The sequence below is a fragment of the Dermacentor albipictus genome, chromosome 4, assembly GCF_038994185.2.
Source record: "Dermacentor albipictus isolate Rhodes 1998 colony chromosome 4, USDA_Dalb.pri_finalv2, whole genome shotgun sequence".
Lineage (NCBI taxonomy): Eukaryota > Metazoa > Arthropoda > Arachnida > Ixodida > Ixodidae > Dermacentor > Dermacentor albipictus.
The window spans coordinates 107,569,967-107,592,569 of record NC_091824.1 but is presented as its reverse complement, the minus strand read 5'-3'; the positions used below and the strand labels follow the sequence as shown (position 1 = coordinate 107,592,569).

The window sequence follows — 22,603 nt, the reverse complement described above, 5'->3', positions numbered from 1 at the left end:
TAGGCTGCTATCTTCGGAGCATGCGCAGAAGGTTCGCCAAGTCGCGCGCCGTCCGCAAAAGCCGTCTGTGGAGTTGTGTTGACGCCTTTTTCTTTGCGCGCAATGCATTGTGGGTCGACGCAGTCGGCGGCGCCGGCGTGCGAATGGAGCAGGAGCGAAATTTGCGCCGGGCCCGTCGGGGCGCGCTGGCAGCCGCCGGTTACATCGGTGCTGCAGTCGCTCCAGTGGAGTTGTTTTCGCCAACGTAACGTAGCGTGCGCGAGCGCGTGCGCGCGCGCGCGTTACGTCGGACTATAAACGGCCCTTTAGGTAGCATAGTAAGCGTCCTGAACTCCTTTATTCTAGTTTTTCTTGCAATCACACGAGTGTTGATCGCGTCAGGTGCTGCCATAGGTGCACGTTCAAACGCTGAAGTGAGCATTGTGGTGTGTATCAATGTGAGAGGCCCTTGGCCCAAAATTAAAGCGTCTTGGGCTATATCAGCGTCTGTTGGCGGGGCGGCCCCGCAGTAATATGAAGCATATCAGCTCGCAAAGCAAAGCGCAGAATGCCATGGCGCACATGATGCCCCAAAGAAGGAAAAATGGCATGGTGTCTTCCACGCTAATGCTGTCCACAGTAATATCCCCGGACTGGATGCAGCGTTGCCAGTTTCCCTTGCCATCGGCCAGCCATTTGGGCATTAGCCCGGTCTCCTGGATCCGACGGAACCTGCGCAAAGGACGGGTCACGATAGTGGACGCTATGAGTGTGCTGTCTCGTGGCGTTTATTACTTAGCACGAGCCAGGACCATGGAGGAAGGAAAGCTTATGAGAGGCATCTGCTAGGTAGGCTACATTGTAGAAGGTGTCGCGGAAGGCATGTGTAATTTTAAGAGAAAGAGTACGCGGACTGGAGATCCAAAAACTCAGGTTGCCAAAGCAACATCGTCTCGCTCTTCATTTCGTGTGAGGCGAACAAATGCGGACTACCCTAACTAGCCTTGTGAGACCATTGGTGCGTCTTGGTTTACACTTAGCACGGAGCCGACCAAGATTGACGCTAAGCGCAGTAATGTCAACGTGCAACGCCATATCACAGAACCAGAGGCTCAACCCAAGGCAAGCACAATCTTAGTAGCACGGCATGTCAGATCTGCCGAGGCGAAGCGAGCGGTGGGCCCACGTGGTAGAGCATGATAGAAAGGCTGTGACGGGGAGGCGAATACCTACACCCCACGAAGGTGGGGGAGCCTTTAGATTTACCTTCAATAAAATGAATATAAGTGCTACTCTTAGTTTCTTTCTTTCCTCCATGATTACGCCTAGCGCCTGGTGACAACACACGGTATGGCATTTTTAAATGGCCGCCCATAGTAAATTTCTGACGCAAGAATAAAGACACCGCTTTTCCGAAGCACTCAACATCACCGGGAGCCGCCTTAACAGCAGGGCGTATGCCAAGCGTTTGTTCTGTACATGTACACTGTACTTAAAGCCGGACATCAGTTTGATAATTTCCCTTCAGAAAACTGCAGGCATGGACCATCCAGAGGAGTCATTATATATCAGAGGCAGTAAAAGCGGTTTTAAGGAGCGCAAACGATGTCTGGATGTTATTGGAGCTCCTGTCACTGATAGCACGCATCTGCGTCTCAGGCGACCCTCGTTTTATTCCTTTAACCAGCCTTAGAGGAGCGCTGCAAGCTTGGCAATTTAAACAAGCGCGACTATGCCTCTACCTTGATCTGTGTCCTGAATTCAATGGCGCATAGAGAAAGTTATTAGTCATAAGTAGTTGCGTACGGGTGCCAGCTAAAACTGGCATTCCTTGGTTCGCAAAAGGAAAGAAATGATCAAAAGCGACACAGTAGTAACATGGTCTGTCTCAACACCCTCACGTTGTTCAGGAGTTGAACTCATTCGAAGTATCGTAACTAGAAGCAGTACAGTAGCGCCCCATGCGGTAACCTAACTGAAAGAGCTGGTTAGGGACTTGCTTGTCAAAGAGTTTCCGAAAGAAGTTCTCATCGATGCTCCGAGAGAAGACGTAGCCGAACGGTGACTTCTCAAGCGGCTGACTAGCCACAACGAAGGTACGCACGTTCTGGCGCTCGCAGAAGCCGGCCATCTGGAGCAGTATCGAGCCGTGGTCGGCGAGAACCACGGCGCGGCGCGCCGCCACCTGTGCCATCGTGGCGTCTGAGAATAGCTCCGGAGGTGGATACACGGCTCGTCGGCTTCGTGACCGATCCCACACCTGTTTCACTGCCTGCGAACGGCTGTGCTGTAGAATAGAGAACCAGAAGTTGAAGTTTGGGGAGGGGAAGGGGGAGGGGAGGGTGTATTACGATCGCTTGCTTCTTCACGTACTAGCGTTAAGCATTAAGGAGCCCCTCACCATGGTGCTCCTTTGGCACCATTGGAAAGCCTCTATACTCTGCAAGTTGCCGGGTGCCGCCTAGCAAGGATTTTTCCAATTTGTGCATTGTTACGGGTGATAGGAGAAAATGAAATGTCGCGTGGTAATACTGCCAGGAGGGGATCATTACTGCCAACATAGACGCTCACTCCCTTTGCTTCGACCACCGTTTCCAAGCGACGCTTCTTCCCTGCCTTCTCCCATACGACATCTGAGGTAACGAGTCATGCGTACGTAATGATACCCGCCTCGTTTTTTTTTCGTTTTTTATCTGTACCATACTTGCCGTGCGACACCCTTCCAGTGGCGGCACGTGGGCGTTACTACGTGATGAATGCATTGAATTAAAATTCAACTATGGAGTTTTACGCGCCAAAACCACTTTCTGATCATGAGGTACGCCGTAGTGGAGGACTCCGGAAATTTAGACAACCTGGGGTTCTTTAACTTGCACCTAAATCTAAGTACACTGGTGTTTTCGCAATTCGCCCCCATTGAAATGCGGCCGCCATGGCCGGGATTCGATCCGGCGACCTCGTGCTCAACAGCCTAACACCATAGCCACTGAGCAAGCAGGGCGGGTGAATGCATTGAATGAGTTACCAGAACCACATGGCTTAATAAGTGACGTGGCCAGTAGGCCTCTATGCATATGACCGCATATGACCTAGACTCTCTGACGCGTAGGAATTTGTCTGAAATTTCAGCTATTTTCGCCCAGTATAGCTGTTTGACACATTGCAGGCGTGATTACCACCGTGTGATTTACGTACCGCGATTGTCTGTCCACAATGGAACGAAACTGGTGAGGGACCCTTTGACAAAACCTATCTCCTATCTCAGCAATCAGTTTCTTTAGGTATATTCATCAAAGCATACATAGTTCGAGCGTAAATCAGTGTAGATTACATTAACAAATCTAATGTGCTGGTAAGGAACATCGTTGCACTATGATTCACGACATAAAATCGGCGCTAAGCACCGAAGTACGGCACCATCCATTAACCGCGCTGCTATTTTTTCCCCTCACTTCGGTGTTTCTCACTGTTTTTACGCAATGAACTTTGACGAACTCGCCCAAATCGCTATCCTGCTTGCGCTACAGGCAGTGAGTGTTTGTTAACAATCTCGTTGTAGCGCGCGCCCACATGTTCTTTCCCCCTTTTATTTCCCTGTCTCGGTATACTCCCACACTCTGCTCCCTTATATATGTGCCAAAAGAGCCGGAAATGTATTATAGATAATGAGAGGATCACACGAACACGTGACCGGACAGTCCATTTAGCCAGTGGGTGATCCGCCAAGTTTAGGGAAGCCTTAAAAAATCCAGAATTCGAAAATATATACATGATTTTTCAAAGATGATTGGATGTTTTCTTCTTCATTAGCCGAATCAAAATATTTTTTCATCTGCAGGAAATTCGTGTTGCTTTTGTCCAAGAGATTAGTGACGAAATAAAAGAAAGTTCTATAGCAACGATATGTAGTAAAATTACCTCTGCAAATGCCTCGTAGTAGTTTCCTTTTGGTATGACAGGCGTAAGATATGGTCTTGCTGCAAGGTCATCGACACTGTCGACTTCTGGTTTGAAGTTGAACACTGCTTGTTTAGACTTTAGGAGACTGCCGAACGAGTTGGCTAGCACGACAACAGTCACCAGCCATGCAGCCATCAGCAGTTTTTGCGATGCTTGCGCAAAGCGCCTCGGCGAACCTGAAAGCAAGAAAGAGGTTTAAGCGTTCATGCGTAGTGTACCGGAACTGATCCTGCTGCGTCAAACACGAACCATCGATCGTCTTTTTGCTGATTTCTCCTGTCGTGGCCCCTCTCTCCACCCCGAATGTCGCCATATCATGGCGACTACCCGTCTCAAATGTGTTTCTTGCTTACTTTTATTCATGATGTTTCACCCTAGGATGAATCCGACTGTGATGTTTTCATCTAAACACAGCTGACGCTATTTAAGCGCACCGAATGCTCTTAGGGAGAAGCTTTAGCTCTGGGGTTTCTCTTTGAATACATGGGAAAGGATAAATCCTTTTTCTTGGCAACTACAGCACCAAATTTGATGAGTTTTGTTGCATTTGAAAGAAAAAGTTAATATGCAGTGATTGCTGGTCGCTAATTTTCGATTTCGGCCGGTAATGTTTTAATAAATGTTGTTGAATATCGCAACCTTTCAGAAAACGAAATTGTGACGTTTACCACTCTGTAACTAAGCATTGAAAAATTATATGACAATTTTGTCAATTGCATCTAATAGTACATATAAAGCGGACAAAATTGATATATTATACATGGCTCTCAACAACACCACTAATATATGCGTAGAACTTTAGCATTACTCTTGTCAACACTGTGACAAATTCACCTAAAGTAATAATTAGTATATCAAATTTCTCCGCTTTGTATGTGCTAACTGCTGCATTTTTACAGAACTACTATATCTGTTTTTGGTGCAGAGCTACAAATTTGTAAACTTCTTCCTTACTCGCCGTGGTTGCTGAGTGGCTATGGTGTTGGGCTGCTGAGCACGAGGTCGCGGGAATGAATCCCGGCCACGACGGCCGCATTTCGATGGGGTCGAAAATGCCCGTGTACTTAGATTTAAGGCAACGTTAAAGAACCCGTGATGGCCAATATTTCCGGAGCCCTCCACTACGGCGTGCCTCTGAATCAGAAAGTGGTTTTGGCACGTAAAACCCCATTATTTAACTTTATTTAAACTTCTTCCTTGTATTTTTTTTTCACAGATGCCAGTTTTTAAAAGCTCCGTTTGAAATATTCAGAAAGTAAATTAAAATTCCGTTTGCAACAGTCACTAGAATTAAACTTTTTCTCTCAAATGCAACAAAGTTCATTAAAATCGGCCCAGTAGTTATCTCAGAAAGCACTTCTCCGTTTTACGTCCATGTGAATAGGCGGCATTGGTGTTGCGCCCGAGCTAAAGCTTCCTCTTACGCAGAACGCTTGCACTCAGATCTGTACAGTACCTTTAAATACCTCAATGGTTTTAGAGCGCAGATCCTAGGCACCCGTTCCTGCATCGAGTGGCGGCGTCGGCCTCCCTCGTACCCGAGCGAACGAGCACAGCGACAGATCAAAGAGCGAACGCGGAGTGCAGCGGGGGATGAAAGACGGCGATTGCGAAGAGAGCGTGAGGAGGATAGCACAGGGGGAAGGTGTAGCTAAAGCGTGAGAATAAAGCCGTAGTGCCGGTCGCGCAAGACGGGCTCTGCGGCGACGATGGCTACGAGATGGCGCCAGAGTAGCGCGCGTCGTCTGTTCCCCGAAGACATCGCCGATACCATACGTGGAAACAGAGCGATGCATGAGCGCAGGTCTGTTTTCGGCGGCTTCTGTGAACCTTGCCTAGGCGTCACCCACGCGCTGCCTCTCGCCATCTCCCGACTGATGAGGCAGTCGCGCCGCACTTCGCTACGTTTGCGACGTACTGCACGATACAGATTGTCCGCGCCAGCCAATACATCGCGAAATGGAAACACGGATAGAGCTGCGCTCAGATTTTGCATAGGGGAGTGCCGTAATCGTAGATGAATTTTTTTTTATCGTTCATCTTACTGATGACTTCAAACGTGAAAATTGTACATTCCTTCTTTAATTTATTGGTACGGAAATTAAATTTTACAGCCGAGTATTTTTTTTTTGTATTTCGTCAGCAGCCATCTCTTTACGACCCAGTCATCACCAGACGCAAGGCTTTTGACCTGATCTTGCCTGCGCCGGCCTTTTCATTTCACAAATAGAATTTCTACAACTTGGTTATTGGAAAAAACAGTAGTGCGCTTCAGCGGAAGAGTGTGCCAGATGACGTACTTTCAGCGAAGAGCAGTCCAAACAATTGCCAGCCGTTGTCGTACGCCAAGCGCAGAAAGGTGACGTACTTTCCGCACTGAGTCGGCATTGTTTTCCAACCGCCTAGGGCTACCAGGCACGAAAGACAGACGAGGCACACGAAAACGGTGAGCCACACCTGAAGAAATACGACCACGTATAAAAAATTTCCATCTTCAGTTTTTATCGCTTTTGCATATAAGTATTCCCGCTTGTAAGTGGCTTTCGAATTATTTTTACAGTTCTACTGGGCGCTGCGCTTGCAAACTAGTCTATACATAGCATAAATCCAGCCAATATGCTATGTCACCCTTTTATTCAAGAAAACTGCAGAAATGTAGAAGCTAGTCTCCTGCTTTAAGGATAGTTCGTTGTATCATACAGCTCTTACATTGGTTCTGCATTAAAAGAGAGACAGACGGAAGCAAAGGGTAATGCAGGTAGGTTAATCAGATCGCAATATTTGGTTTACTACTCTGCTCTGGGGGAAGGAAAGAAATGAAGGATAGTAGATAAAGGAAGAAAGAGCGCAACGCCAGTCAATGAGAGCACAACACATGGGCGAAATGAAAGACATGCTGAAGTGTGAAGTCGTTCGCCTAGGCAATTGTGCGAAGGAAGCGCACGATCTTCTGTGCTGACAATCGGTGAGGCCTTTCTTTTATGTTGTGAGCATGAAATTATCGTAGCTCGTGGAGCATTCCTCTACTCGAGGGAAGCCAGCAGTGTACATTCAGTGTATCCAGTACGGGCGTGGCTCCTTAAGATTGTCAATTAACGTTATAGCAATCCCGTGCCTTTGCGTTTCTTCTAAATATGGATTCATCCAACGCCCTGCGCACTTTGAGACATTGTTCCCGTGGCATATTACCTCAATGTCTATTTTAACAAGTACAAACAACGCTTGTTATCGGATTGTCACCACTTGCGGGCGGCCTCATGTTGCAGGCCAAATGCACGCTTTGTATCATACCATGTGTACTGTGAACTGATTTCTGTAGATTTACTCTGTCGTTAGCCAAACCTGTGGAATATTGTAGGAACGGCCTAATTTCAGCAGGGGATAGCAACGATCAGTTAAAGCTGCTGCTATGTTTTCTGTTTTGATTTTGTTATTGTAAATTTTATGATCTTGAAACTTTAAGAAATTAGAATATCTTTATTTGCAGTGACAATGAATAAGCGAATTGACACCGTTGATTACTGAAGATAAATGTCTATATAATATCATGAAACAGCCAGCAGGAAGGAAAAAAACTTTAAGGCCGGGGGTATTGCTATATGGGCATAAATCTTCCCACAACGTGAAGAAGGCGGACAGTAAGCACGGAGCAGACGTCGTTTAGCGGCTCCTTGAACGCTTGCTAACCTCTGTGCATGCATAAGTAGGAAAAACATATCGCAGTGCACAACAAAGCCCAAAGTGCCCTGCATACAATGTAGAACATGATAAAGGCACCCGTTTTCCGGATTACTGCTCAAAAGCGCGTATCGCCTGGGAGTCGAGATTAAACCACTACAATGTGCTACTGAATAATCAGGATAACACAGTTCGAGAGCAAAAAGGGGCAAATGTGTATCAATAACACATCAATGGTCGGGAGTCAAATGTACTTTCTAGATTCTTGTATTTAAGTAAGTGTCGATATCAGTGGGTCTCTTTGCGTACGAGTAAAGCAGCATTTATGTAAGCGTCCATCATCAAATAACTATTGTTGACAGTCCAGCGCTTGTCCCGTGCTCTTTCTTCGTCCGTGTTCCACATTGCACTCCTTTACATTTACTGAAGATGCACCAACGAGCCCAGCTACAAGTTCTGTCAAGATAAAAATCATCACTTGTGGTATCCCCGCACAAGTATCTGCATCCGAGGCACAGAGAGTAGCGCAGTATGAAAGGCTTACGCAGAGTTTGACGGGGAGACACATCTTAGATGACATCGGAATAACCTACGAAGCACAGCACGGAGTGCGGAGAGACATCCCAAGGAAAATAAGGGAACATCTATCAATACCCCCACTCCCCAGAAACATGCACCCGGAGTTTCACCAAGATCGAAGAAACGCACGAGCGAGAGCTCTCCACAAAAGATTCCGTGATGCCAGGGACGTGGTCTATGTGGACGCGGCGGAGTACGCAAATGGACAGAGTATGTCGATAGTTGCTACGAGTCTAGAGGGTGACTGCAGAGTTAGTGGGACGGTGAAAACATGGAAGGCAGAGGTGGCGGAGGAAGCTGCCTTAGCACTGGCAATAGCCTCCACGGAAGCCAACACCGTAGTAAGCGACTGCAAGACAGCAGTCAAGAACTATGCAAAAGGAAGAATCTCGCCGGAAGCACTCAGAATTTTAAACAACTTTCGTGAAGATCGCGACATTCACATTATATGGGCACCCGCACACTCCTCCCTTCCCGGGAACGAAATAGCGCACAACCTGGCTCGAGAACTGACAGGCCGAGCAGGTGACACGCAACAAATACTGGGAACGGAGAGAGACCGGATGACCAGCTTTAACGAGATCACCAAACACTATAAATTGGGAAGGGCCCATTTCCCCCCGGCACACTCCTCGTTAAATAGACGGCAAGCGACGGCATGGCGACTCTTACAAACAGATACATATCCGAACCCGGTGGCCTACCACCGCTACTACCCGGACCTTTACACGGATAGATGTAGATTCTGTGAAGAAAGGGCGGACCTACAACACATGGTATGGGCTTGTCCTCGTACACCCATACAGAATAAAATAATTAAAACCAGAGAGCAGTGGGAGACCGCGTTGCTCAGCTGTGCACCGGAAGACCAACGCAAGGCAATCCAGCAGGCCGAAGATGCCGCCAGGGCCCAAGGGCTCGAGGCCGTCATTTAGGTAGAGGCCTAGGTCTCAAATCTGCTGTGCACAAATAAAGTTTATTCCTCCTCCTCCTCCTCCGTCATAAACTATCTTGATTTGTTTCTTTTTTGTTTTCAGTTTTCATTATTTTCATTAGGTGGATCAGTATCTTTCTGAGTAACTTTTATTACTATCTATTACTATACTAACTCTATCTATCTATCTATCTATCTATCTATCTATCTATCTATCTATCTATCTATCTATCTATCTATCTATCTATCTATCTATCTATCTATCTATCTATCTATCTATCTATCTATCTATCTATCTATCTATCTATGTGGAGAAAGTGCGGGGGGATGAATACAACAGCAAAAACACACGAACACGACAGAAGATAGTGAAAAAGCTTTAAGAGCACTCTGCATGGTCTTTACCCCTGCAGCTACTGAGGGCTGGAAGACTAATGAGCTAATGAGCTTCAGCTTTTCTTTTTTATATATCAGGCTCGTAAAACAAACAAATTAACTGTTGCTTTCTCACCTCAGCATCGAAAGCACGGATGTAGCCGAAAGCGTCAAATCGATCTGGGGACGAACTTGAAAGCATGCTGAAGTCAATGGTGTCGATGCATGGACCAAAGCGCACCACTGCGTGCCTTTCGTAGGTGAGTGCCATCACAGACATGGCGGCATCGGCTTCCTGTACACCGTGAATTCGCAATATTCCAGCGGTTAAAGAAGAAATAAGCGAATAAGTTAGCACGTGAGAGAGCGAGACAGTGTGTGAAATTGGCGAAAGTTACTGCGGGTCGAGAAATGCCGCAGCAGCCGCAATACGTATGCTGTAGAAAGACCTACGTAATGACGTGAAGTCAAAACTTGTTTTAAGCTGCGGTAATCGAAAGCTTAAAAATTCAGTTCGTTAAATCTGACAGGGAGCTTCTCAATCTGACGAACATGTGCTAGAATGGCGTAACATAAGCGATTGAAGCTATACGCCACAAGAGTGCCGAAATCACGAGCTTCAGTCTTTGACGCTGGTGAGTTGTTACCCTTTTGTGTAGAGCGCCAACCATTCCAGTCCACGAACCATTCGGCAAACGAACACCGTAATCAAAGGCTCGCGTGACGGTGTATCTGGAAAAAAAAGAATCGTTATTGTATCTATTGAGAATTTGCTGCTAAAAGCGTCATTAGCTATGATTAAATGGGATTTTGAAGGAAGGCTGAATGTCGTTCTTCAGAAAAAAGGTATGAAGAAGCTGCACAAATTCACCTGCACTAATTACGCAACGCTTGCAGTAATTCTACGTGCTATGAGCCTAGGCCTCACGAAACATGATTGCTTTAGAAGTATGGCATTACGAAAATGTGCGTTTCCAGTTCCAGGTATTTCTCTTTTAATAGAGCTGACCCTTCGCCTGTGACGTTAGTAGGACGACAAGCACACATAAAAAAATCTCTTCCCTCTATTATCGGGACCAAGCTCGCGAAATTTGTATGCAATGAAGACAGATCAGCCTAACGCTTACAAGGAGACCGTCCACGTAGACCGGAACAACTAAGGCCGCCAACAATTGTTTCCGTGGGGCCTTTTTTTAAATACGAATATGTTAAATATGAAACAAAAACATACATGGATAAGGTTATCTATAGCGGGCTCTCAAGACTTTCGAGCTCATGCAGTCCTCATGCACTCGCAAAGTACCGCGGAACAGTACGCACGTGAAGTTTAAGCTGCTGGCGACAGCATTGAGCGCATTTCCACCGGCACCCGCCATGAATAGCTTGCCATCCCGGTACGAAGCGGTTTGATACGGTGGCCACTGAAACAAAACAGTGGACTGACATCTGCTCACACCAATATCATGCAGCGTCGACAATAAATGAGTCATTGAGACAATAAATGACTCATCACTTATAGATACCAGCGAAACCTGCATTTGAACGTGATGAATCAGAGGCGTTTAAAGTACCTATGTTGCCCTAGTATCAAAGTATAAGATGAAACGAAGTGAAATTTCGCCGTTTCCTTCGTCTGCAGGCACTTTCCAGCCGTTACTACTAGATCATTTCAGAAATTCACCTACTGCAAATACGTTCCATTCTGCCTTCATCTTAAACTATATGAAAATAAGTATGCACTATCGAGGTGTTCACTAGAACTCTCACACATTTAAAACATGCAGGAAACTTAAGATTGAATCGATCATTGCAAAAAGGGCTGCAGGAATACTGAGGTCTTTCTATCATAGCTAGTTATGTATTACGACGTTGATTTTGAACTTAATGTTGACATTCACAGCACATTAAGGAAAACACTTGAGCTATGTGGAGGACATATGTGGCATTTAATAAGCGCTTGTGCGCCTTGCAGGCGTTTTCTTACAGAAAAAAGAAGTTGGGTGCTGTTTATTTAAAAAGTTAGGTACCTGACACAAAATCTTGCCAGAAAACAAGCGGCAAATTCATCCGACGCCTGCTTTATATTGGAGTTACAAGGCGTACCAACAGGCACATACTCGACAGTATTATGTGCCAATTTTATGTTAGTCTTGATCTAGTTACGAGGTTAAAGAGAAGCTTGAATGCCCAGAAATCTTTCATCGTATGCGCGCTTAAATAGCGTGGCATTTCACGTCAGCACAAGCCTTGCTTTCGTGTTACGTGGAATGTGCAAAAATTATAGGCAAGGCATTCACACAGCGCTTCCTAATATAGGGTGGTTCTTAAGAACAATTACTAGGCAGTCATGATACCGAAAGGAACACTAGCGAATGAGCCTGACCAATGACACAATGCTGAAATTAAGGACGTTGATAAAGAAAACTTCTGTGAATCAAGTCTTCCGTTTTGCGGGCCGTGTTGATTCCATGGTCAAAAGCTCTACAATATCTTTTTCATCATTGCTGCAGCTTTTGGTGCCATACTACAGTTTTTTCCCGTTACAAGAGGCTTGTGTTTGGCTCTGTTATTTCTGCACTGACGAAACAAATAGGATACCCTCGAGTTACGGATAAACATTACTTTTATGTGTTTTGAGGCTTAAGGTAGCTAGTCACCATTCTGGTACTGTATACTTGGATATTTGATGTCGTTTCCTGCCTGGAAATAAAATTTTATGTGTTTGTTGGGGAAAAATTTATTCACAGATAATATGAATAATGTTTTTGTATTCTCTTGTGCTTTATCCATTCACCGGAGACTCATGTTTGATAGCCTTTCTCTGCTTCTTGAAGGACCCTAGATTGTACGAACGCTTGTGACCGTGGCGATTTCTTTGCGGCTGATTGTGAATGACTATTATTTTTCTTTTTTCTCCATATCCGTTCTTCCTTTTCCCCTCTCCAAGTGTAGGGTAGCCAACTGGGCACGTTCTTCGTTAGCCTCCCTACCTTTCCCTCTTTGTGTCTCTTTCTCTCTCATGTTTGATAGCAAGAGGTTTGTGAAAGTTTATGAAAGGGCATAGCCTAAATTTAAAAAAAATGAAATAATTACTCTACCAAATTTAAAAGAGCCAGCTCAATAATTTTAACTATTTTTGCTAGTGAAGCATACGTCAACACGAAATCATAAAAACTCAAGAGAGATTCCAGACAACTTCCTGAGTTAATGACTGCATTTTGGCTCTCACTATTTTATTAGGCGTGATTTTTGCTTTGCCGCTTTTTCGCGGTGTTTAGGAAATGGTGAAACCGAAATTCTCTGTATGCAGATTTCAGCAATAATAAAGGCACCGCGGGGCAACTTTGGGGTGGTGATGATTACCCGACGCCTAAATATTGTGGACCTGTCGCAATCACGAACGTTTCTCAAGAGCCTCCTCTGAAGGTAAATCCCTCTCTGTCCTACTCTGTCTTCAATATTCCAGAAACCCGTCTATTCTCCATCAGCGCCATCTTGGAGGCATAAGACACAGGAATAAGCGTCAAACAAAGGCCTTAACTTCTCTGCGTTAAACGAATAGTTGAAAAATAGTGACGCTTGTTAACAAACCATACTTACATGATGAAACATGATCCTGAGTGGTTTTGTGTTGCTGCCATCCATACTGAAAATAACGAAGAAGACATTATATGTGGCCGATTAATGGTTTGTCACAAGAGACTTAGAGTACACGTCTCCAATGCTTTCGGTTGGAGGCATACAAGATATTTATGATTCTGACTTGTCGGGGTGAAGTGGCATCTGCTTCCGTTCTGGTATCCTTCCACCAGAAGTGACAACAAAGAAAAGCGGGAAGTGCGCCTACTAAAACGAGTCACGGATACTGGCTCTTGTCGCTGGTAGAAACTAAGGCAAGAAAAAAAGGTCGCACTTGTCATATTCTGACCGCCATTTAAACCATTACTTAACGATATGGAAAACTTTACACATTCAAGTCTGTGCATAAAGGAAGATACAGCTTATCACAGCAACGATATAGATGTTACAGACCAGTTGAAAATTATATTATTACTTAATATAGAAATACATATGTGCCCCTCGTCAGAGTAGCATGAATTCGTTCAGCTGTAGTAACGTGTTCGTTTATAGCGTTCGGTTTACAGAGGCAAAGCTACTTTAACAGGTTCCTGAACATCCGTTGTAAGCATCACTGTTAGGCTTGTCATATTTCCTTAAGAAAAGTCACCACTACAGAAAACTGCTCTTATCCCCGTTTCCGTTCGTATTCCTGGTCCACGACTTGTCAGTAGCCGTACGATTATTGACTTTGGAGTGGCATTCTTGTTTTCGTCATCCACGTTGCCTTGTTTGCCATTGTCGTGACGCCACATCTTGCTTTTTGCGCCCTCCCACCCTCGAACACCTCCCCCCCCCCCCTCCCTTGGCACTTCAGGCATTGAACTTTGAACCAAGTGGCCAAGAGCCATATCAAGGGCTCATCACGTGCGCAGTTGGGCTAGTTTATTAATACCCCTCGCCTGCCTCAACTGTTACATCGAATATTCTGGTATAGTGTCTCAGACTTATCGAGCAACATGTGCAATTTCAGGCGAGAGCAGGGCGTAGAGTTCTTGCACATCACCGCAAAAGGTGCCAATGCGCGCTGAATGAAGTTTGACAGCCCACGCATGCAGGATAAATTAAGAGAAGAATGCGAGACCTTTTAAGTATATACAAGAGGCTGATAACTACATTAGTGCACCTTATTTCGGAATATCGAGTAAGGAGATTGATTACTTAGCCGAGAAGATGCGTGTTGCACGTCCGTGATGGGGGATTTAGAGGGTGTGACATGCACTCTCTAATTTTAAAGCGAGTGTTTCTTTGTGCGGGTAAGCATTGATGCAGTACAGCCAGTTGATCACCTGTGTCGACTCTGTGCAACTCACGTGCAATTCTTCGGTTCCCTGCGGCTTTTTATGACGGGCCTCTACAGTATCCCTTCCAATTATGGATATTTCTAAAGTTACTTACTTCATTTCTGTTCGTGTTTTTCGCCTATTGTCTCCTTGGCAAAGTTGAAGCAGTTTCTTGACCACGGGTGCCTTAAAAAAGCGTCAAGTACGATTGAATGTGACCAACTGATGCCGCACCGATACGGAGAAAGTATTAAAGTGGTTCCGTTGGCATGGGAACGCCGCCCACCGCGAAAGATGCGTGACACGCCGTATAATCTGTATTCGTAACATCTTAGTCCTGCTTTCTTATTCAAATGTCTTGACGCGTAAACATTGCTCATTTTCCAAGAGAATACACTTGGTCATTGCTCTTCAGGCTATGTCGCCCATTCGGATATTATCTGTCTTAGAAACGCCATTACCTTCCCGTCATTAGCTTCCAGAGTTCGAAATATGTAAGTATGCTACTGAACAGCGAACGCTTTTGTTGGCTGAAAAACAAAGGTGATTTTGACCGCATATGCATCGAATTCGTTATAGTTATTTTATGCGCCTTGTTTCATCGAAACTTTCTGTCGAAATGACACTGCAAGAAATGCAGCTAGTGGTGCCGAAATATCCTGAAAAGTCGTTTCATGAAGTTGGGAAAGCATAAGATGTGATCTTGCTATAGAGACAGTACCAATGAACCTGTTTTAATTTCCACGTCGCTGGAATATCTGGCGCACATGCACTGTCATTTGCATGAAATGGCTGAATACTGACTTCTACAGTTCCTCAGCTTATGGGAGCCGTAGGAATCTGTTAGGTTTCGGGGAACTGCAGAATTCTTTCCGAAGTAGAACTTCGGATTTCTTTAAGCGTTTCAACTTTTCGATGTGCTAACATCGTTCTGCACGGAATATATTACATAGAGTGTATCCACGTTTTCACCGAATTATAATCGATGCTGAAATAAATAAATGGCGCCGTTAAGGGATGCCTTGCATTCTAGAACAGAGTATCGTAATGACCTAAAAATGCGTGATTAGACATGAAAAAAAAAACTTTCTGCTCGTTTGAGCTATCTGCCATGCGGTGCCGCCTAGAAGATAAGACCTGCGCCCGTCGTTCGTTGCGTACGCATCATACAATGCGATTGCGGGCCGTATGTGAAAATACAAAGTTGCAGCGAGCTAAAAAAAGATTTAATCATCGACATAATACTTTCAGTGAAACTCGGTAAAATGGAGCACCTACCATCAGACGCGTAAGCCAAACAAATAAATGAAGGCTATATGCTAGACTTCCAAGTGCACGCAAACTTTGAGAGCAACACTAGATTACATTTCCCAAGCCACACTCGAAAGCATCGTTACCGTCCCAGGAACGCTAAGAACGATAACAATAATATAGCATAATGAAACTCGAGTTATATATCCAGAGTTTTCCACCAAGTGTCGCTAGCATACAGAACGAAGGTGGGCACAAGAAATAAAGCGTTGTTCTATTCCAACAGAATGTTTTAGGCTGAAGAGTGTAGGAGCCGATGGAAAGCTTTTATGCAAAATTTCGCAAAGGCTTGGCGAAGGTCTTGAAAGGGCGGACTCGTTTTAGATACGACGCAATCGTCTCTCATATAGAGAAGCATGAAGACACAACGCACATTTTGCAGTCTATGTGAACATTTTGCGAAGCCGCAAATAAAATGCTGTAAATTTGCCAGTTTCACGCCTGCATATTTGGCGTGAAGGAAACTGGCGCTCTCGCATTGCTCTCACGCCTCCCTGCTACTTTAGGTGACAAAGTTTATATAACCCTGTTTTTTTATTACTTGCGTTAAATGTACAACCTAGTTCGCGACCATTCCCACCTCGTGCGTATGTGAAATCATCGTGGCTGTATTTCCCCATTTCTTCCTAACTGTTATAAAGGCACCAACGGTGTACCCGTCAGAATACTATATACACCGATATGACGGGCATCCTCACTGCTTAGTTGGGAAAATGAGGGGGCCCCTCTATGTTCTACCGCATGTTACGCGTACAGAGTTTCGCTAGTCAGTCGTTAGACCCGTCTCGCTTGGGCCCAGAGTGAGAACGTAATAACGCTTCATTAGTCATTCGTCTGGAGCCGCTATAGCCGCATCTTCCTAAGGTCCCCGCCCCATTACCCCTTGAGTTAGGCAACGGGTCGCTTCTCTACCCTTCTTAGGAGTCGTCCTCTAAAGGCGCGATGGGAAAGTATAGGACAAAAGAACAAGTACTGCAGAAGTCAAACGAGAAGAAGTAATACCGCAGCGACGTAAAAAAATTCAGCAAGGACAATTAAGACTGCTTACGTGTGGGAATGTCAAAACGCTCTACCGTTTTTTTGATCTAGAAACGTCGTGATCGTGCTCGTTTTATACCCTCATGATGGGGCACCGCATGTCAGCCAGGTGGCTGCGACGTGACGTGTGCAAAGATGCACGCGCTAGGCACGCCTTTAGTCAGCCAGATCGTGCAGCGTGGCGTCGGGGAAGCGTGCCCCGGAGGCCCGGATTCGATTTCCACCAAGATCGAAATTGTCAAAATTTTCTATTCAATGCCATTGATATACTCTATGTACAGGAGCCCCCCTCAGACACTTTATCTCAGTCCGGGCATTTGTTGGCGTGTTTTTGCTCTTTGCGCCTTCCGCCATTTTTCGTACCGTCTTTCGGTCACGCCGACTGCAACAGATGAGGCGTATAATCTTTTCGGATTAAAAGAATTTCTTTTAAATTGCCATGACGCGATTCGAACACAGAACTCCGGAACCATGAGCCCAACGCTTCAGCGCGGTGCTATGAAACCAAAAGGAAAGGTCTTCCCCACTACACGGGTTCTGCTTCGGCTGCTGTTAGCCCGTTGCTATAGTGTTATGGCGATTGTGAAGGGCTCCCTCATTATGTCCCTATTATAATTGCACCACCCGCTTCCTGGCAATTACCCCGTTACGGGTATGTGCCATAGCAGGAAATGATCATCGTCATCAACGCCCTAAGATCGTATGAAAAAGGTAGTTTGCGCTGGCACACTCTAACGTTCAAGCCAGGGATGTCAATCTGATGCGCAGATGTCGATACGGAGAGCCGAATTCAATGGGGAACGTCGCTACAAACAATATGCAGCTCTAGTTACACTGATCACTGCTAAAGCGTACGATAGTGTGGTATGCCGCATTCTACTATTTTGACCGTGTGGCGATTTATTCATCCACCACAGCAGTGTGGATCCCATCAACGAGCCTCACTGTTTCCGGGAAGCTCCGCCACAGGACCTCTTGCACTGCCGCGTAGCTGGCAGCAGTGCCAGCAGCTATCACTTACATAATGAAGTAGCCTGTAAGCTCCTGGTTCATCGTTACAGAATCACGTAGTAACCCTGTTATACCTGAAATCGCCACGTGCCAACGAGTGGATAACCTCAGTCAGCTGCTTACACAGTGCCTGTGCCAGCGCAGCACGGCGCTGCCAGCTCAGCCTCGCAACACTACAGACATGCTACCGATGTCATTCTCCATGCCAGCTCTGGCGACGTGCCTCACGCGGTGCGCGCGCTGTGTGCGGGCTGGACCGCAAGAGCTGTGTGGTCCAATGCACACATACAATGCTATGTGCGAGTTTCGCAGGTCATGTGGCGTCAACAGGTGCGATGGGGCACGTATACATCAGATTCGTGTAAACTTGTGAAAGACAAAGTACCATGGGTGTTTTCGTATTTCGCCTCCATCGAAATGCGGCCGCCATGGCGGGGATTCGTTCCCGCGACCTCGTGCTCAGCAGCCCAACACCATAGCCACTGAGCAACCACGGCGGGTCACCTAACCTGTGTTTGCAGCATATGTATACACTACAAAGAAAGGTCTCAATGTCCGCGGTCAACATTCGCCAACAGTTGTCCTTTGAACTAAGACGCTTCGCCCATGGACAAGTGCTGCCTGTGAATCTTGCGCGGCGAAGCAACTCTTGTGTTTCCTTGGAGACGGTAATCTCAATGAGACGCTTTAGTTGAGCGTTAAGTGCTCTGTTTAGTGTATGTCGTGCATCTTTATTGCCCGCACTGTGTACATCGTTTCATTTTTCATCCTATCCGTCTGGAGTAGCATGCTACCGGCATGCCGCAGGTAAACCTCTCCAGGATTCAATCTCTCTCTCTCCGTCCGCTCTTTTGATTTTAATAGATATGATGCATGACATTGTTTTACCTTTATAATTTGTACAGTGAACAGCGGAGCTTTTACAGCGTAGAGAGTTTTATTGTGCACAAAGTTGAATTTCATAGGGAAAATTTAAACAAACGTACGGCATTACCAAAGGTGCAGTTTTCTTCCCGCTTTTGTTTCACATCTTGGTCAAGCCCATTCCTTCTCATAAAAATTTAGACACCCACGCTTACACTGATGATATATAGCTTCCTTTGCTTCGGCAAGTGGTATACAGTACGTTTATGAGTGCTTGCAAACTTTTTTTTCAGTTTAGAAGCATGGCTGGATAATATCTAATTGTCTTTCGCTGTAGACAAGACAGCTGTTCATGTCTTTCCCTACAAGACCCAGTGAAAAAATTCTTTTCATACGACCTGCAACTATTCGCAAGCGGAAAAAAACCAGGTATCTCGGAAATATTTATGACGAAAATCTTAACTGGCAGCTTTACATATTGAACATGTAACTGCTAAGGTTTTCCGTTCAATTCGAATATTCAGAAGCATATGTAATAATCGATGGGGCACGCAAAGAGACAGACTGATAATGATTTACCTGCACATTAGACCTACATTAGATTTTTATTGTGTGTTTGAATGTGACGTCCAGAGCATGTGGTCATGGGAAAATCTGTGGTAACCAGTGCATGTCTTGTTGAAATTGCCTCGAAATTTATTCAGGGATTGGTACTGTAAACTCACTGGCATGCCTGTTTGGGTACAGCAGTTTTTTTTTGTTAATGTAGTCGGCTGCGTGTGTTTTTCACCGCGAACTTAGCGTCGGCTTACCAGGTGGTGCCGGAAGCTCAGTTTTGGCCGAGTTGTAATTTGAGTAGCTTCAGCTCACATATTCTTTAGACCGACTACGTGCACGACACCTCAGATTGCATATCTTTAACTCATGAATAAACATTATGTTAAGCTCGTAAGCGCGGTTTAATTATGTTCTCGGTTTAGAGAAAAAATTCTTCCCTCCCGCCACCTTTCTTGTACTGATGTTTAACGTAAGTGTAATATAAACTAAGCAACGACTTAAACACGCGTATAATCAAGGAACATCCATAAAAAAATTGTTGTGAAATACCTTAGTAGATGCAATACCCGCTAGAAAGACCGTATGTGAGACATGCACCAAAATGATCCAGTAAAGCTGAATACGAAATGCAAGTCGTAAATTGATTTCTCATATGTTCACAGGCGCAATAAATAATTATGTGGGTATGCGTTTATAAAAAAATTACTTTTATAAGCTCTGATGTTTTAAAAAGAATAGCAGCTTTGAAGAACCAATAAAAGGAAATAGTTATAGCTGCTCTGAAAATAACCACAGTAGGTAGGAAAAATTCCACATTTAAAGAGTCTTGTAGTGCTACTACAAAAGCTTCTCTGTTTGTATTTGTAGCGCATGTTTTCGAAGAGGATTGCATTGGCTTACTGCAAGAAGAATAAAGTGCGTATATATATACATCTAATGAACTTCAACTTCGTTGGGGAGAAAAACACACAAAAATATCTTCCTCTTGCAGGACTAATTAGCATGGCTATGTAGTCAGCTGAGTGGTGTCACTTTTTGCGGAAGACCAGGAACAACATGCGGAAATTTCAAGCTATTAGGCATTTACCCAGCTTAGTGATATAGTTATAAGAAAATAGCAAATACTAGAGCTTAGCGTGCACTCTGGAATTTGATGTTGATTACTGTTTATGTTACCATACCTTCGACTACAATATGAGAGCACTCACTCTATTTATCTATAGCTTCTGCATCAACCGATAACGAAACGCTCCATAGTGCGCGCTTCATTTACCAATCATCTAAATGGTCTTGACCATTTTTAATTCTCCAGAAGGCCAGAAAAAAAAGAAATAAACTAAACTCATAATCCTCACCCTTACACGGGGTGCAATAGTTGGCAAATGTGAGGCCGTTTTACTGCACGTCTGAGAGGAATGAGTTTTTTTTCTATATGTTTCGGTACAATGGCTGGCATGGGAAAATGTTTAAGAATGAACATATCCTTATCCGCCCTAACTTTTATTTTGTATTCGTTTACAAATGTTCATTAACTTACAATGAGTCTGCTAGTTAGGACGCTTTGCCTTTGCGTAAAAACGTTTGTTCATGTTATTGTTTTCATGTTTAAGGAGCGCTTAATATCGCAGATATTAATCACTGCTTATCGCCAGTAACAAGGGTAGATATCTTCCGGGTATATTTATTTTCCAAAAGGCTGAGCTTTTTACGGAAAATTACACAGTTTTCAGGAAAGCGCGAAGCTCCGTCTAAATATAACTACGATCGCTAAATTCTACGACTACAATCTGCATTTGCTCAACACTTGGCAAAGTCATTATCAATTTTTTTTAGGGATGCTTGTGCTAACACTACTGTTCTGAACGTGCACGCAGTGCATGGCGCAATGGTTGCTGACAAATTCTCTAACATCTACACTAGTGCGTTCAGGCTCAGTTGTAAGCAAGCGATCACGTAATGCGTTTACACGCTGTCAGTGTTCGACGTTGCGCCTTTCTATCCCAGCAGTACACATTCCCGCGCCGGATCAGTGTCTGCTGGCTCGGAGGCCTTGGAGCAGTATGGTGAGACCCAGCTCGCTGAGAAAGGCACAGAAGGCTAGGCCGCACATGACGCCCCATAGCAGAAAGAAAGGCATGGTGTCCATGAGACCGATGCTCTTCACAATATTGTCCTTGGACTGAATGCAGCGCTCCCATTTGCCCTGGCTGTCGGCCATCCACTTGGGCATCAGACCGGTCTCCTGAAGTCGACGGTACCTGCGCAGACCCAAACTGCTGAGGAATGTTGATTGTGTAATTTACATTTGATGTTAGCGAAGGAGCTTAAAACTGCTAGAATGGCCACAGTACTGGTTAAAGTGACATACGACGCCCATAGGGAGCACCTTGCGTGCAAGGAAGTGCAGTATAGAACTGATAGTTGGGCAAGTTGGTGTGACTCATTCCTCAGCGCAATCTCAAGCGCTAGCTGAGCTTCCGCGCCTGGACGCGCTCCGATTAGTTTGTTCACTGTCATCGAAGCAAGACATCACATTTTTTTCTTAGCTTTTTGGAATAACCCTGAATCAAAATCACAATAAAGAACCAGAACAACCCTGGATCATAATTCTACTGTGGAGGGCGCAATCTGCCCTATTGGTATGGTAAACAAGCTTTCAGAAGGTACCGGTGACTTGAAGCACTATACCACCAAGCTCGGGAATCTCGTGCGCACTGTTTTTGCACCACCGACTCCTATAGTGAGTTCGATATTCTGCTGGAGTTATTCGCCGCCAATACCACCCAGCGACGGCAGCATCGTCAGCGCATCAGTGTGGATCGACGTGCAACGGGACGCGCGAAAACGCACACCTTGCGCTTCGCTGTGAGAGTTGTGGGTCAATTGTCGAGTAATTAAACACTATAATTGCGATGGATTGGCAACATGTCGTCCTACTGCGTCACAGTTTTGCTCGAACGTATGCAGAACATCCGTAGAAAGATTTAAGAAGCAGGAAATTTCAGACAACGGAGGAGCTCATATTGAGCAGCACAGCCATTCTGTGAGTGTCCTCGGCTTGTACAATGTCCAACCATTTTAACCGCTGTTGCGTCGCTTACCTAAAGTCACTTTTTTTCGTTTTTTTTTGTTAACCTTAATTTGGTATACAAAATGCAGTATTCACTCACAAAGAAGGCAAATGAAAAACTTCATGAATGTTGTAAAAGTATTTTTCGATACTCTTAGCACCTCGACCCTCATAGAAGCAAGGTGGACAAAGTTAGCAGGAAGCTCGTGTTTCCAACTTTTCCACCAGATCAAACGCTAAATCCTACATGGCCTAATATTCATTGCAGAATAATCTTGGTATAGAAATTTGATTCATCGTAACCGAAAATTTTTCAGCGTGAACTAGACGAGAAAGAAACAGAGA

At 45.0% G+C, this 22,603-nt stretch overlaps 2 protein-coding genes across 9 annotated transcripts in view; both read right to left on the bottom strand.

The window, feature by feature from the left end:
• Positions 1-390: 390 nt before the first annotated feature.
• LOC139059679 (probable glutamate receptor) lies at positions 391-13,154 on the bottom strand. Of its 3 annotated transcripts, none has more exons than XM_070538112.1 (6): positions 13,106-13,148; positions 10,826-10,926; positions 10,153-10,237; positions 9,642-9,800; positions 3,898-4,115; positions 391-711 (listed from the first exon to the last, which is right to left on the bottom strand). In XM_070538112.1, the coding sequence occupies exons 1-5, from the start codon at positions 13,115-13,117 to the stop codon at positions 4,074-4,076; spliced, it is 399 nt and encodes a 132-aa protein (XP_070394213.1). In that variant the 5' UTR covers positions 13,118-13,148; the 3' UTR covers positions 391-711; positions 3,898-4,073. The 3 variants fall into 3 exon arrangements, 2 of the variants coding, with proteins under 2 accessions (XP_070394213.1, XP_070394214.1); XM_070538113.1 differs by lacking the exon at positions 391-711 and adding an exon at positions 2,181-2,266; XR_011514306.1 differs by lacking the exons at positions 391-711; positions 3,898-4,115; positions 10,153-10,237 and adding an exon at positions 6,331-6,396 and having other exon boundaries at positions 13,106-13,154.
• A 5,479-nt stretch (positions 13,155-18,633) lies between these two features.
• Positions 18,634-22,603, bottom strand: part of LOC135920929 (glutamate receptor ionotropic, kainate 5-like) — a 167,822-nt gene continuing 163,852 nt past the window's right edge. For all 6 annotated transcript variants that reach the window (XM_065455213.1, XM_070537367.1, XM_065455211.1 and 3 more), the window contains one exon: positions 18,634-21,446. In XM_065455213.1, coding sequence (XP_065311285.1) covers positions 21,215-21,446 — 232 coding nt within the window. In that variant the 3' untranslated portion in view covers positions 18,634-21,214. The remainder of the gene's footprint in view (positions 21,447-22,603) is intronic.